This window comes from Mizuhopecten yessoensis, unplaced genomic scaffold (assembly GCF_002113885.1).
Source record: "Mizuhopecten yessoensis strain PY_sf001 unplaced genomic scaffold, ASM211388v2 scaffold6169, whole genome shotgun sequence".
Lineage (NCBI taxonomy): Eukaryota > Metazoa > Mollusca > Bivalvia > Pectinida > Pectinidae > Mizuhopecten > Mizuhopecten yessoensis.
The window spans coordinates 2,792,069-2,810,222 of NW_018406415.1; the positions used below are offsets into that span (position 1 = coordinate 2,792,069).

General features: G+C 35.5%; 1 protein-coding gene across 1 annotated transcript in view; it reads left to right on the forward strand.

The window, feature by feature from the left end:
- LOC110451739 (toll-like receptor 2 type-2) overlaps positions 1-8,515 on the forward strand; it is a 29,748-nt gene extending 21,233 nt beyond the window's left edge. The window contains exon 4 of the mRNA XM_021499905.1: positions 4,042-8,515. Coding sequence (XP_021355580.1) covers positions 4,335-6,455 — 2,121 coding nt within the window. The 5' untranslated portion in view covers positions 4,042-4,334 and the 3' untranslated portion in view covers positions 6,456-8,515. The remainder of the gene's footprint in view (positions 1-4,041) is intronic.
- The last annotated feature ends 9,639 nt before the right edge of the window (positions 8,516-18,154 follow it).

The window sequence follows — 18,154 nt, forward strand, 5'->3', positions numbered from 1 at the left end:
TATCACCAGGTTGAAAATAATTGAAATCCGGGGAAATAGTTTTCGAACTACTTAAACGCTAATGGTGCAAAATTTTGGATTGAGAAAAGTGTCTAAGTTCACAATAAAACACCTTAAAGGGGTAAAGCACAGCATAGTTACATAATTATTTAATCATTATAAGGTGTATATATAGTTTAATGTTAATTTTAGAAAACATTATAATTCTATAATGCAGTCAAAGCCTGAACAATATGTTCTTTCTTTATCTTTTATCAAATCTTAATATTTGTTGTGTTTTTTCTGCATTTGAATAATATTTGTCAATGAATATACTTAAATAATATAGGATTCATAGAGCATGATAAAATTCAAGCCGTCACATCAACAAGTTCAGCATAACAATGTTTTAACCCTCAATAAGCCAATGTCTCTTTATTTTGCAAGTCAATATCCCAAATGTGTTATCAAAAGTTGTTTAATAGGGACTAACATTATAACTATATTGGCCTTTGTTGAACAACATGTAAACACATTAAGTAATTACACATATAAGTAAGACCTGGTGTCATTCCTCGTTGTGCCTGCACATGTATTATTCAAATGAATAAAGGTCAAAAGGGCACCCTTGCCAATGTCTATACATTTTATATTTTATATGTATAATAAGGCTGGTACTAAATTATTTAACACCTGAATATTAAAATACCATATACCTTAGGCGTAGCTGACAACAAAAGACATAGTTAACTAGTGTACATTGTACATATGTAAATGTAATATTATTTTATATCAGAATCACAGTTTCCTTTTAGGGTCACCCAAACCAGGCAGGTTTGTGGATAAAGACCAGATAACAAGTTAACCACACACAAATATCGGCAACTTTGCTTACTTACAAAATATTGTATTATAATTTACGTTAATGGAGAAAATTAACTTTTTTATGTGAATACTTCCAACACTGTTGCATTATGGCCTATTACCAGGTATGGCCTTTTCCATATCATAAATAACATTGATTAATACTAAATTCCCTCCATCTATTATCACATTTATAGTATATTATGTCGTATTCACATAAAATATCATTATTTTCAAGTTAGTATAGATTCTAAAGCTCTATTTTTCATTAAAATGACTTCAAGAATGTTTGAATTCATTTCTGTAACTACACACTACCTCTGTTCATAGTGCTAGAAAACTATTTTCCCGAATTTGATTTTTTCTAAAATTTCTTGTGTGTACAGAGAATACATATAACTTGTTTTGAAATGGTTTTAAATGATGGACAAAGGTTATGACAAAATGGTTTGATGACTGAAACTTCAAAATTGAGATTTGATAAATTGAAATGCTTCATTTTTCACCCCCCAAGTTGACTTGTTACTACAGTTATCATTTCGAAATGATAATTATTGATGTGTAAATGAAGTAACAAATGTCTTCAACAGATCTGAGAGATAAATATGTCCTAAAATGAAAACAAGGCGCATCTTTGGGGCACTTAAAGATACGTAGTGTAAAAATGTGAATTACAGACCCTGTGGACCTTTTACATTTCACAACTGGAAAAGGAATGACTTATTCAGGTATGTTTGAGTGTACTCTAAAATACTGCCTAGTTTTAAAAAAATCGGAGGGTGGGTGGTTTTTGGAATCCCACCTTTGTGACTAAGCTTTATTTTTTATAAACATTATACAAAACACATTTTTTTTATAACGTCTCAAACTGATTTATTACACAACTACTTGTGACATAAGGACGCGTTTTATATAGTTCAGTTATTGATCTAGGTCGCACGGCCCTCGCCTTCACACTAACAATCAAAATTGTTAAAACACGTATCGGTGAAATTTACTGCCATATCTGCGGTTTCAAGTGGCTGCAGTCATTTTAATTTGAGACTGGTGTGCCTCTCAATAGCTATTATATATACTGTTCTGTTAACCACAGGACCTAGGTATATAACTGAATTTTGGATGAGGTGTTATTTTGTAGCACTCAGTTTGATTACAAAAGAGATGGATAAGTGATAGTGTTGGTAAACGTTTTTTTATTACGGCATCACCCTTAATGCATTAGTACAGAAAAGGCTTAGTACGCTCTGTATCATTTTAATAACACAAGTTCAAATTCAACATATATCCAAAAATACATATCAACTCCTAGGTTTAAGTTTTAAATTTGTATTCTCATTGCGTTACGCAGACTAGAACATTTTTTAAGAGAGTTTGTTGAACCTTAAAGCTTGTCTGCTATATAGATATATGCTTTTATGCCATGTAACTGTATTCTTAAAACATGTATCAATGTAATGTGATACATGACACTCAAATAAACCAAATATAGACTTGACTTGAATCTGCTTGTGCAGTATTAAATGGCGTTTGACCAATATAGGATCCTAAATGAGTTTTCATTTTATATGAGATTTTATGAAACGAGTCTTAGGAGTTTCTATTTTTGCGGGCCTTGGCGAGCAAAAATTAAAACTACGAGACGAGTTTCATAATAGCTCATATGAAATGAAAACAAGTTTAAGATACGGTTTACCACATAACTCAGAAAACTTACATTTTGACTGGTTTTAAAGCCAAAATGTAGAGAGCTTAATCAAACAGAGACAGCTATTTTGTTGCACCATTCACAATTTATTACGTCACGTTATTGCCCATATTATGACGTCACAATCGATTTCTGACTGGTACAGCCAATGGAAAACGCTCCAGGGTATATTACACTAGTGACATATGGAAAAATATTACACGGACGAATTCACTGGATAATGATTATGAGATAAAAGCAAATATAACATGCAGAGTGACTCAGATATCTATTAATTATATCTAAAAACAGAAACTACAGTGTTAGCCTTTTTGCAAACAGGATATTAAGGAGAATAGATATATCGGTCACTATTTATGAAATCTAAGAAACCGTCTTCTCTTACAGGGATACAGTAAAAAAAACATAAAAGGAACGCAGGCTTTTCGGACTCGTGTTCTTAAACGCATCAAACTTGATCCTTTAATGTTATGACCCGCAGGCAACATGCTCGAAATATTTTCATTAACCGTTCCATTCGAAGAAAATACCAATAAGATATAAAACGCCAAAGAGTGACTTGTACGGTAACGGTCAGTAATATCATTAAATGATGTATGATTGTCTAACTTGAAAACCTGAAATCAAAATTATATTTTGATATATCTTCAATATGATTTATCAGTTTGGAAATATGTGATATCAAAGTTTTACTTTTTACGCAAACAATGACGATCAATGTACATATTAAACGATATTTTGTTACCAGCGAACAATTAGAATTTATTCAATGCAGTAGTAAAATCTTAATCATTAAGAAACGTATAAGTTGTATTGTCATAGGTCTAGATAATAACTCATATATTCATCATGTTTAATTATCGGATACTTTCGGTGTATCGTATGCTATTGCTGTAACTGGTTATGAGAAGAAATATCAATTGATTATTTAGTAGAAAAGCTTGTGGCAGATACTTCAGTTTCATACTTTTTCATTATGAGGTAAAAGTTACTTTACATACATTGTATGTCTACATATATTTCTCTAGGCATACTGCATTATCGTTCACCTTTGATACGAATCTTTTCCAAGTCTTTTCGAATCCAGGGTTCAATTATTTTAAATTACACTATGACGTTTTATTGAATGACTTGAATTGTCGCTGAGTGAAAATATTGTCACTTCCGTTGAGTGAAATTTCATTTTTTAATTGTAATACTTGAAAGAGATCAGGAGTTGTTCGCGGGGACCTATGAGAAAAGAGGCTACTCGCAACCTAATAAAACCCCAATCGTCATTAATGTAATATTTTGTAAATGAATATTTCATAGTAACAACCTATATCCATAAGAAAATTGCAATTGAATATTTTCCACTTCATGTTTTACATAATAAAAAATAAATGCTATTGAATATGAAATGCAAACGTCTTGACAAAACATGAATGATACAAAGATGCACAAGATGTTATATCTTGAAACATATTGTATGTATTTGTTATATCCTGTTCCAGCTGCGTACCCTGACTGCTGCCATGTGACCAGGATACAAGAAGGGAGTCATGTCTCGTGCTTTGGATGTCGTTTACAGACCATACCGTAAGATTTGCCAAACAACACAACTAAGCTGAACCTGCATAACAACAATCTGATTAACCTACACAGGGATTCGTTTCCAGATCTACCTCTATTACAGACCCTGAATCTTCAATCAAACAATCTGTCGAGAATTTCGTCTGGAGCGTTCGACAGCGTTTGGAGCATAGAACACCTGGATCTATCGGACAATCAACTTGAACACCTCTCAATGGATCCAACAATATTTGAATCTCTCACACAACTCAAGACATTAAAAATTAACAGAAACGATTTTCATATTAAGAAAATCTACCCCGAATGTGCGCTGTCAACCATTTCACAACTAGATTGGCTTTTCATGGATATTTTCGAACGATTCAGTTTCGGAAATGGATTTTTAAACTTTACTAACCTGAGAAAATTAGAGCTGTCTTTTAGAGGCAGAGACAGCGTTTCGTTTCTGAATACATCCTTTCATGGACTTAAGCGATCAAACATATCACACCTTATTATAAGGTCTCGTATCAGAAAGATAGAGACGAACTTTCTTTCGCCACTAAACACACTTAAGACATTCAAATTTCAGTCACTTGGTTCCGCTATGAGTGTCCATGACCCTCTTCAGGGGCTCTACGGGTTACGAAATAGATATATGGATTCATTGACAATTGAATCCTTCGGAGTGAAATTTAGCAGAGGTTTCAATCTGGTCAAAAGAGATTTTCTTTATCTTCGATCTATATGTGTCAAAAACCTTTACCTTACCAGAAATGACATTACAGGCATAAGTACAGACGCCGTGGCGGCGTGGACTAGTAGGAAATGTATAGAGGTTTTAGATGTCTCACGGAATAGGTTTTATACTCCAAAATTATTATATATTTTAGTGCTTTTCCCATCAATTACTCAACTTTATTGCTCGCACATAAATGACAATTCCAGACGGAAGCGAAATATATTAGCCGTCATGGAACAGGTTTTGTTTCTTCCCAAGCATCTTACTTACGTGAACATGACACATAATAGGTTATCGGGACCAATGATTAACGTGACGTTTGCTAAAGGTAACAATCTCCAGAAGTTGGACATAGGTTACTCCAGTAGGAATCCGGCATGTTCCTATGGACAAATAAAAGGCCTGGTTCATCTGACAGCGTTAGATATGTCCGGTATAGACTGTTCTAATCCAAATCCTAACATGTTTGCTGGCATGCCGAATCTATCGCGAATCGTGGCAAGTCGGTGTAATCTCGAAAAAGTCTTTACCACAAATTCAATCTCATTATTCAAGGGACTGTCTACTCTCTCTTTCGTCGACATTTCCTCAAATAGTCTTGAATTTTTAAACACTGACTTATTTGTTGATCAGAAGGATTCTCTAAAGACTTTAGTTCTTGCTGGGAATCACATTGACCATATTCCTTTTCTACTGCTAAAGGATCTTAATGTGATAGAAACAGTTGATCTACGTTATAATCAAATTTCTACATTAAACCATTCCGAATATACTGTTCTTGAAGAATTGAAATTGAAATTCGAAAATTTCAAAATTATGCTATTTGGAAACCCTTTAGTGTGTAGTTGTGACAATTTGGACTTCATTTTGTGGATAGCAACAACTAAGGCTTTGTACAACAAGAACGAACTTTCATGCATGACCTCGACAGGAAGTCAACTGAAGATTGTAAAGTTCTTAGAGTCTTTTGATGAATTCCAGGACAGTTGTGTTTCTCAATTCTGGTTAATCATCTCCATTATTCTGATATTGGTTTTCTTCATGTTGATTGTTCTAACACGAGAGGCATGGCGACGTAGTGTGTGGTTGCGTGTGAGATGTCGACAACCATTGGAACAAACGATATATCAAAACGACATTTTTATATCATATTGTGACGAAGATGCTGATTGGATAGTAAATACATTCGTTCCATGGTTGCACGAGAAAAAAATCAAATATTGCATTGATCAAAAACATTTTCCACCTGGTCGTGACATCGCTGATAACATTATGGACGCTGTAGATAACTCATATCAAACTGTGTTTGTTGTGAGCTATCCTTTTTTGGAAAGTGAATGGACAACGTTTACGATAAAACTAGCCAGTGTTTATTCATTTCGCGATGGACGGGAAGACATGAATATCATAATTCTTTTAAACGATATAAAAAAGAGCGAATTTCCAAAGCTCGTACCTGAAAATTGGGATGTAGTTCGTCCTTTACACTGGACAAGCGACAGTTGTACAGATAACGAAACGACTAATAAACTATTTTGGAAAAGACTGTTTAAACGCATTCAACGAAGAAATAGACGTTTTTTATCCGCATATGGTTCCGAGTCCTTCTTGTAATTTATTGTAGGGATGTATCATATACATATGTCTATCGTGTTCAAGTAACAGACTATTTATTGTCAAAGAGGTTTGATTGATTGCTGTCAAAATATTGATTATCTATGTAGTGGTCGTTTTAAAATGTGTATACCTTATTTTCCATATAGATGGTGTGTTCTGACTGTGTGGGTAAATACTTTAACCCGTCTTTTAATTCATCTTTGTCAAATTGTCAGGATACCTGGTGCTTTGCTTTTGCAGCTTTTCTTAACAACGTTTTGACAGGTTCTCGAAAATGGCATTATGACAGGATATATCGTGTCTCTTATACTTCTTGTGATGGGCATGGACTTGATCATCAAGGTCACAGACAGGAGTACGACCAACGGTAAACAGGGGTTTCATTGACGGAAAGGTCAAGCTCTCGATAAAAACAGAAAATATACCAACGATCGCCGAAAATCCGATCAAGAGCTTGGGGAAGTGGAATGATGCAAGCCCGAATGACAGCAAGAATATCACACGATTGCAGATCCAGGTGGAGGAGGGTTTAAGGAAAAAAGACAAAACAGAAATACTGTCGGGGAAATTCAATTCCTGGAACTACAAGCATATGATTCTTCCTCTCCTGTCTTGGCCTATCACACTGAACGAGGTCATCACGACTACAGTGGACGCTCTTGTGAGACCGAACAGCAGATGCCTTTAAAGATGGATTCGGGTACCCTAAGTTTGACAAAAAAACACTTAATTGTACACTGGATGACCCACCAGGTAAGCGTGTGTACGTGTCGTCTTCGTATAAAGGTGGAAGCATGGGAAGGTTTCACTTGAATAAAGAGACATGCTGGAAGTTGACAGACGTAAGAAAAGGAGACATTCGAAATAACAAGTCGGCATCAATTGTTTATGATGCGGAAAGACGAGCAACAATCCACCAGGGAGGTATATTTGATCGAGCTCAGAGTTGGGATATGCTGGCGGGCTTGGGAAAAGACTTTAGACCGATCTTCCAGTGATCGGTAGAACCAGTCTACACCGGGACATTTTTCTATGGTCATCGCTAGGGGAAAATTGATCATCGTGAAGCTGACTGTTCTGTGGAAGGGTCGATGTGAGAAGGCTTATGAGATCAAGAAAGGAGAGAACGCCAGCCTTGCTTACGAGGATACGGCAAAGGGATTGAGTGTGTGGGTCTTATCTGTCAAGATTAGGTGCAGGGTTTATCACAGGAAAATCCGTGTGGAGGATGTTTAAACCAACTGTCATAAAGGGGAGGGATCGAAAACTGTATAATGCCTGGCAACAACAACAGAGACGTTGTCCAGAAGGGAGAACAAGAGCTGGAAGCTATCCTCCGACGGGAAATAATTTGGCCAAAACTGTATACACGCCACCTTTAAGACGGCTGTAGATAACCAACAAATGAGAGATAGTTCCGGTTAATGGCGTTGTTGGATATTGCATTTTAGAAGTGTACGTGCATTTTTGGTGGAGTAATGGCCCTTTTATGGCCGTATCACACATGACATAGCAAAACTGTGCTTCATTTTTGCTGTTAACTTTTCCTTGTTTACACGCTAACTCAAACAACTGTTCTCCTTGTTTCATTAAACTACTTGGTTGTTTCATTACCTGAATGTGTTGAATGAGTTCTTCAATTGTGACATTTAAACGCTATTCGACAGAGTTATGCCTCATTTGCAGTCCCAAATAAGGGCATTCTGTCGAAAATGCAAGATCTTTTTAAAATATTTGTTCAAGACTCCTAACTCAAAGCCAAGGTTCTAGTTTTAGTGAGAGCAACATTGACCATGAAAGTGTAATTCTGAATCACAAAATAGCAAAATACACAGTAAATGAAAGGCAAGGTAACAGTCACTAACAAAATGGTAGCAGTAAACACATTTATATTAACTGAAGTTTCTTTATGTTGATTGAACTCAATCTTCATACGGTACCTCCGAAGGTCAAAGTCCAAGGTCATCGTTACTTTAAATAGAAAATCTGTTTCCGTGCGATAACTTGAGTCGATTAAGCTCAGACTTCATACAATGCCTAGCTTGTGATAAGTGGTATATAAGAACCTTGAATTATAAATTATTATTATTTTTTATCTGAATGAGAAATGTTCTTCTTCTTCGCTTAAATAAGAAATCGTCTGAGTGATGTTTTTCATCACTGAAGATGGATGGGATTAGGGGATTTATTTATATTTTTTTGTATAAATTCACTTTAAATCCCGTTTCAAGATGAATTTTGTACAATAATTACCCTTCGTTCACAAGCTTACCTAGGGGATATGCGATAACAAAAGCATATTTCATATAAGTGACAACTGTTTTATTGTTTATGTATTTTTGTTGCATTATCATTTGTGTTTTAGTGACTGCTTATCTCTGTTACATGTTGTGATATGTAAGTGATCATGTTTCTGTCTTGTAACAGGGGGGGGGGGGGGGGGTGCCCTGAAAATGTGACAAATATTTCTGTCTGCACTGTCGTTATCACTATTTTGCGTATATACAAGTAGTGTGCATTATAGTTTAAGGAAGTACGCAAGTTATTTTAGAAGTAGTACTAAACAATTATTATAGTAGTATCTGAAATGGTTCAAAAGTATACGTAGTTTGTTAGTATTTTAGTACGCAAGAATGTATCACAAAGGTAGGCGAAATTGTATTGAGTCGAACACAGATATCATAACGCTGTAGTCGAGATAGTATAGGAGCAGTTGGGAAGGAATTACATACAGTACACAAGAGATTGTAATAGTGCGAGATTTGGATTAAAAGTTGTAAGCGAGAGGTGGGTATAAAAGATCAGCGGTTATGCAGCTGTTCTCTATGTCGCTTCACATGTATTAATCATTTATCCCTGCATTGATATTTGTTGATAAAAGAAGCGATACATTTGTTTTATTGTTATAGAAAATGACATGTCGAAGTTGTGACATTCACTACAATATCCTCTCAATAATAGCTAGTAGGTTGACATGCTCTACCAGAAACGTTCAGAAGAGGATATAAAACGGTTTCTTGTTGAACATTTCATATGTATTTCACGAGTGACCAGATCGCTTTTATTTTAAGGAAATTCAAGTATTCCTCAATGCAAGTTAAAATATAAAGACGATACCATTATAAATGCGTACATAATAAGATAAAGACAATACTTAATGATAAAGCATAATGCCCAACACCAATATTTTAAACGTTCTGATTGCTTATAACATGTATGCTCGTTAGTTTTATATTCTGCATATATATTGATTATTATCATAAAATCTATTTTTTACTATTGATTTTTTTTTTGTCTATTTTCTCACTGCATTTGAACTAATGGCACTTATTTATCTGATCAGAGTGACTGCGCTGTACAGGACAAATAATTGTAAAGAAAATCAAATAAATAAGTCAACCGCAAATCGTATTATTATTCGTGCACGAGAGATATGTTTACGCTACAGCCTTTAAAACATGACCGATAAATGAATAATGCTGAATATTTTCTTTACAGATGAGGGGGTCCGTGAATAATATTTCATACTGAAAAGACTACTCGTATGCCTAAATCAGAAACATGGTGTCAGCACTGAACGACATGTTAACTTTTAAAATAAAGTTTTCTCATTGGATTTTTATTCTGTTCCTTCTTTACCTAAAACGTTAAAATATTACTGTAATGTAACATTTTTTCTTATTATTTGTATATGTTTAGGAAACAGAGGGTCCGTCTCTGTGCTAAATTCCCGCGAAATGTGAGTTCCTTCACATGTCAGGATCGTGAAATTATATTCCGTATTAATTGAATTTCTTATCGCACAAATTTAAGCACCGCGTAAATAACTCGCTATACGGTAGCAAGGATGAAAGGCATTTAATACTAAATACATGTTGTACTAAGCTACAGTTTGATCAAAATGTTAAAGTAGTGATGTCAATTGGCAATTTGCCTTAACACAGCGGCCGTGCACATTCATATTTCAAATACTTATTTTCTGTAAACAAGCATGGCACAACAAGAATCGTAACACACCTCTGGCTTTGAAATTGATTCGATGGCTTCTGTTCAAAAGTTCTGTTTTCATACGGGTTTTTTTCATTTACCTTAATTTGAAAGGACATGAACATGCAATCGTTGTTTTCCATCTTGTGATATGTTTTGATGTTATGAAGTGGTTGTTGTGAACCAGGAGCATTGATTACACAGGATGTGTAAATGAACAAACATTTCATCCGATAGCAGGTATTTATATCTGGGTAAGTGATGTACCTTATCAGCATATACCTTTGTTTTCTCTTAAAGTATATTTTCAACAAATAACCAGAAATAAATGTGATTATATTGCATCAACGACGCTGCTAAGGTGGCTACACATGTTGTATGGTTGCACGTTATTAAGATACATTCCTGTTCGGAAATTAAGTTACGAAGACAGAGATGGACGTGACGACATGATCCGAGGCAAAACGAAATAATGAGAAAAACTGTTTATGATAATAATCTGTGTTAAGAAATAAGTCATGTTATATAATGATAACCTACGATTGATTCAAAAGTTAAAATTAAGAATTATCGTAATCACAAAACATTTATACAATTTAAATGTGTAGAAAATTCTCATCCTCTGACAAACGCAATAGTTTTTCGTCTGTTAAATAATACACGTACTTGTAAAAACCCCGCTCGATTACTGCAGGGTTAACGCTCACTTACGTTCTATGCATCCCCGGAATATGTCATCACAAAATCGAACGCTCAGTGTGCCATCTTGAGGATGATATAGGAAGACCAATTTGAACCTTCGAGGTATATCAAAAGAATATCGCTGCAAGCTTAACAGTAGTATTGACCGGCTTTGAAGTCGGGTGTTGCTCCTCTGTTATTTCGAAAGAACAAGTTTCGGCCTAGACAGAGAGAAAATTAGACAAGGGGAGACAACTCAAATGCTGTTGTAACTGGTAGCAATCATTGGTGAGGCGGCCGTCCTATTAACCTGCGGAGCCTGCAACCTTGTTTGTTTTATTTACTTAAGGTATTCTTATGAGGTATTGTTACTCTGTACACACAGGTTCAAACATTACACAAATATGTTCGTAGGAATGGCTGAAATCTTGAATTAAAAGGTTAAATCCGGAATTTTAACATGAATTCTCTGAAGAATTCCACTTGCCCTAACAGTTGTTTAGCTGTCTGTCAAATGTTTTCATTTAGGTTTGTGGTGTGAAATGATATTACATACCTTAACCTGGAATAGTAGAAGTGTTTATACATTAATGGTATCGAATTTCTATAGCCACACATGATCGAGGACAATATCAAACACGAGTCTTTTAACTTCATGGGTTTGTTTTGTGTTCATTTGTATTGTAGTGCGTATTGCGTTTTTATTGGTTTGAATCCCAGAAAATGTTCTTTTTCACTACCGTCAGCGTACCTAAAACAGGCAAGTTTGTTGTTAAATATATTTTGTATACCATTGTTTCGATTCCTATCATATTTGTTCATTTTCAGGCTCGCATATCATCTATGTTTTCTCTTTTTTACAAGATGATATACGCGGTTACATGAAAGACTGTCAGGGTCACAGAGGCTCTTGCTCATGTGTAACTGTACACTAAAAGACACTTCGGTATTTTGGCTAATATTGGAGGATAAGCGACCAATATTAGCCAAAAGTCATAAATATACTAGCGGAAAAAGAAACTGTGTATGCGGAGAATTGTTATAGAACATGTATTACCAACTGTATATACATGAAAATTCACACGCATGACCGAGTATGACACATACACACTATCCGTGTGTCATTGACAGTTTTTCCCGTGCAGTTTGCTCTCTATAGGCGTTGACCAGTTTGCACGTTTTTCTCGTCCAGCCATCCAATTCGACAATGAAAGTTTATTTTTCAACTTGTGGGTGACTCTGTTGAGACCAGTGAACAGTAAAAACAGCATTATCACGTTTTAATTTGTGATTAATGCTATGCCGAGGCTCAATGAAAATGACCGCCTCCGGATTATTGGTATGCTTCAAGCTGGTATGGGCCAAGCCGTTGTCTCTACACGTTTTCATGTCTATCGAAACACAATCCGGGATTTGTGGAGACGACATCAACAGTTTGGCCACGTCGGCGATCGACCTCGTGCGGGACGTCAACGTGTGACGTCACGTCAACAGGACAACCATATTCGGCTTGTCCATTTGATAAGTCGCTTCCAAACGGCAAATTTGACTACACGGACAATCCCTCGGTTGCTACCAATAAGCCCGAGAACTGTACGGAACCGATTGCGTGAACGAGCTATCCGTCCTCGACGTCCTGCAATCCGCCCAGTTCTACTGTCATGTCATCGTGTAGCACGTCTGGACTGGTGCAGAAGGCATCTGCGATTTACTCGACGGGATTGGGCACGCATTTTGTTTACGGACGAGTCGCGAGTCCACCTGGATAGTAATGACGGCCGTTCCAGAGTGTATTGTCGCGTTGGAGAACGTTTCCGTGACACGTGTGTGGTACAACGACGTTCTTTCGGTGGAGGCAGCGTTATTATTTGGGGCGGCATCACAGCCAACGGGAAAACGCCTCTGGTGGTTGTTAACGGGAATTTGAACGCGCTACGTTACCGTGACGAGATCCTTCGGACCCACGTCGTTCCATTCGCGCAAGGGCAGCAACGTCACATTACGCTACAGCAGCACAACGCCAGGCCATACACAGCTCGTGTCGCTATGGACTTTCTGGCCCAGCATAACGTTGACGTGTTGCCCTGGCCTGCTGTATCCCCCGATCTGTCGCCCATTGAACACGTCTCTGATGAAATGAAGAGTAGATTACGGGCATTACCTAATCAACCGGTGACGTTGTCTGATTTGGCTGCAGCGTTGGTACAGATCTGGAATGCCATCCCACAAGCATTCGTGAACCGTCTGATAGGCTCCATGCGTAGATGTTGCCAGGCTTGCATTCAGGCAAACGGTGGACATACGAGGTATTCGTTTTCGTAATTATTTTCATACTTAAACTGCCCTTGTAACCATAAGCAGCCAAAAAAGTACTTATATAGTTACAATAGAATATGCATTTTTTTCTGTTTGAAAAATTATTAATTATTTCCTGAAACTGCCGTTATTACGGAAAGTAATTCAAACGTATGCAATCACTTTTTTAACTGCCCACCTAATCTAATAGATACGTGATGAAAGCATCAAAACGATATTCAATTCAACAAAGACTATTTTATAACGACAAAATATTTTTCTGTAGCTGTTCGGTTTGCAACAACTAGCAGGAAGTTAAAAGGGATTGTAGCCATTACATCTTTCTCTACCATGGTTATGATATTAGGATATTATTTAGATTTATAAGATTTAGAATATTAGCGTAAAGTGGGTATAAATGTGGGAAGAAACCGGAGTTACCGGAGAAATACCACGTTGTCGGGCAGGTCGGCCCTACCTTTGCACGTCTGATTCGGGAATCGAACCCAGGCTGTGTTAGTGAAGGGTGAGTGCGTTATCAACTGCGCAAATTTGAGCACCATAGGAAGAGAAAATTAACAAATTAACGTCTATTGATATATTTGACCAGTTCATGTGTCAGGATGGCCAATTTTGCAGTTAAAATGTAAACTTGAATAAGAAAAGCTGTCGGATGGGTTTGGAAACATATTCGGTTATATTTGTGCTGTTGATGTATAAACAAATAACAACAATCAATTCATTTTATATTTGTATCAGCCTTCTTAACAGGAAACTGAATGGCCGTAGCAAATTCAATATTTTACAACTATAAAGTAAAACGAGTTGTCGTCATAAATGTGGTTATCATGTCCACTTATTCACTTTCAAACACAACCTCTTCATACACGTGGGATTTGTTTGTCGTTCAAAGCTTTATTTTCTATTCATTTGAACCTAAAACTGTTAAAAATGATACAAAACTATAATTGACAGCACACAGGCAACAGCTGAAAGGGATTTAAGTTCGTTTTATTTTCTAAATATAATTCAAATGTCTAAAACAGCAGAGAAACATGTGGCGATTATCGACGTCAGTGTTGTTGAAACACTATATATATATACGTTGATGTTTACCCAAACATTCACTTTTGCATAGTATCATAAATTGTACTAAGATGAATACATCCTTACTGATGTTGTTGCGTGTTGCTTTCCCTCTGATTAGTGCATGTGGTGGTGGATAACCTGGGTATGATGGAGGTATGATTTTAATAGGATATCTTTAAATTTTTATCTGAATGAAAATTGTCATTTATTCTTTTCTTAAATAAGAACTCGTTTTAACTTTTCGACTGATTAATATGCAATTTTCATAACCAGAGTTTTGGGTATGGATGGTAATAGGTGTCGAGCATTTTATTATGTTATGTGGAAGTTTTGATATGTGATTTGTACTCGGACAAATGTACTAACGTCATAGTTGTATTTCAACATTATTTTTTTTGTAAACGAAGAAGAGGTATGAAACATGTTTAAGTGATACCAGTTGTGGTATAAAGGATGGAGTCGGGTTTTTTTATTTAAATTACGTGTCACTGCTTTGTGAGTCATGATTTCTTTGATGTATTATTATATAAATGAATATTGCACAAAAGTGAATTGATCGTCCGCACCGACCTGCAATAAAAGCTGCGCCCTCATTCTATGAATGGCTTTCATAGCTTGACAAAGGGACCAGTCGGTCTTGAAATGATGCGAAACGATTTTTAAGTACATGTACATTGTAATGTAAAAAGTAAAGTTTTGATGAGGCCGAGCTTCCCTTCTTTTTAGGTATTGTTATTTTCCTCTAGGAAAAAGGTAGTCAAACAGTATCTGAAGAATGCTCCTTAGGTTCTAAACAAAAAAGTATGTGTATTCAAAATGAAAATCACAATCCTGTCCTCTGGGTGGCTAAGACAGTATAGACTATTCTTAATTCCAACAGATCGCTTCTTACCAATCGCCTTTCAAATGTTTCTTTATTTAGCAATATTGTTATTTCTTTTTTTGCGTCCATAAGTATCAGCGATGGCCAGTATGGTCTCCAGTCAAAGAAACATGTCAATTTCCTGTCTAATTCAGATAAAATATACCCAATAGTTCCACGATAGCAGCAAGGAGAAGCTATTTTATTCCCGTGTACTTCATGTTTTATTGACTCTATCTCTTACTGCAAGTTTTAAATTAAGTTATTTTTGTTTGATTTGGATTTGTTACTGTTTTGTCTTTTACTTCAACTTCTTTTGCAGATAAAAAAGTAGGCTGCCCTAATATTGGTGGAAACATGGGCACTTGCGTCGAATCTTGTTCATCAGATGATGACTGTTTTACTCATCATAAATGTTGTTCAAATGGCTGCGGACATACATGTTTTGACACACGTGTAAGTAATATGTCTCACTTGGTCTACGCATTTCGATCAATCACGTGACACGCTCTGACCCCTATCATTGGTTTGATAAAATTTCAAAGATGCCACATTTGATTTTCTACAGTATAACCGAAGCAAATAATTTAATTTCCAAGTTAATGTTTTAATTGAGATAATTAAATTAAATTGGATATGACAAAACTGTTTTCGCGATAACCATCACTGTTCTATTTTTCAGCGACATGGAACGGTCAATACGGCTAAAGGTTAACTGGATCTGCAACATATGGATCACAAAAAGCGTCAACATATACCCCTAAAATCGCCGAAATCCAATGACCAACAAAGAGCCTAACTTGGTTTTCGTGGGGGAAAATAGTAAAACATATAAAGCAGATCGGAACTGTCATATATTGAAAATAAAAAAACAAGACAATAGTCAAGTATTCTCTTTTCTTTTTCTTTTTTTGTCAGTATAATGGACATTTATATCAAGAATTACTTTTGCCATCACATCATCTCCTCCATGTGATAATTAAACAATAATGCTTTTAGTGGATTCTGATCACATCTTTATTTTATCTCTATATAATTCCAACAATTGTCGTTTTCAATTTTAAAGGTTTGATTGACTGTAATAATATTTGTTCGACCTCATTATGGTCACGTTAATATTTAGTGTGATACATATCAATATGTTGCTGGCATGAATACTGGCCAGGTATATCTCAGCATATGGGAGAACGTAGAAAAAACATGTCAAGTAACAAAGATATGAATAGTAAATGTAATACCGAGATGTTGATAAAACCCTAATTCGAATCAAAAATCGATGAAACGAGGGAAAATATGAATACATAAAATATTAACAAAACAAACTTGAAGAGATACAAGGAGAATAAGACAAGGTAATCCTGAAGTGTAAGTGTCTTCTGCTGTATCGACGACATCCGCCATGTTAAATATATGCCAAATCCAATATCATGTTTCAAACGAGATAACAGAGATTACGTGTAGTGACAAAAAGGCAAACTATTGGGAGTAAACCAAAACATTAACCTTCACATTGAAATAAAATATTAATGGTAGTCTTCTGTGAGATATATATACACACGTGTAAGTAATACCATTTCATGAGATTTATGAAGCGAGTCCAAGAACTTTTCAATTTAACGAGCCTCTGCCGAGTTTCTTAAATTTCATATGAAATGAAAACGAGTGTTTGATCCTTTTATCACATAATAACGTCATGTACTTGTCCCAGGCGTGACGTCACAATTGAAACAATAGAAACTTACAACCACTCACAGGGCTGATAGTTTATATAACATGTGTTAATACGCAAACAAATATGACATGGATATATTCACTGGATATCACAGTACATTCTGTGATAAATACATTTATAAATATGTCATTGCAACCAAAATTAATTTTTATTTTCATAATTAAATAACAGATGAGTTCATTGGTCAATCAAAATGTTACATAAACATGACCTTATGATGATCTCTGTCTATAGAATCGTGTTTTTTTTTAACAATGTTTGAATTTAAGGGCAATGTGAGTATATGGCATAGCATAACGTAAGTACTCGATAACAAGTACATACAAACTAAATACTTAGATTCGGTAAAGAAATAGCACTGAAAGGGAGAAAGAGGTGAAAGATTTGTAAATATGGAACACGGATTATAATCGGTAGAAATACGAATTTCGAAAGAATTAACTAATAAAGTTTGTCGATGCAGAAAGGCTAACAAACCTCAGATTTAACTACACCATTTGGTCTATTTATGACTCATTAATTGTAACCAAGTATTTTATGAAAACCGTCATCGATAAAATTCGGCTACAACGTTACAGCCGATATCTTTAAAGAAGTTAATCATTTGCAGTTAAGATGGAAAGTTAGTTTCAACTTTTATTTTACAGCTCATTGTGATAATTTTCCTAAAATGATGAGTAGTTAGAAAGATCAACGTATAACACACGCATACGGCAGCACCTATAAAATGTGTAATAAGATGCAATTTGTCAAAATTTAATTAAATGGCACCAATCGTCGTTCTTAGTCTCATCGATGATACAAGGGCCAAAAAACGGAAATTCGTATTGATCTAAACTACCATTCACACAGCGGGGAGGTACATAAAACTGGATATAGGATGGTACGCTACATGTATATCCGCTCTAAATAGATATTGTTATGGTAAGAAAAAATCCGAAACTATAAAACGAACTTATAGAGAACACAGAAAAGAAAAGGTCGTTATAAAACTACACAATGTAGTCAAAACAAACAAATGAACAATTCTTAAGTCGTATAAACACGTTA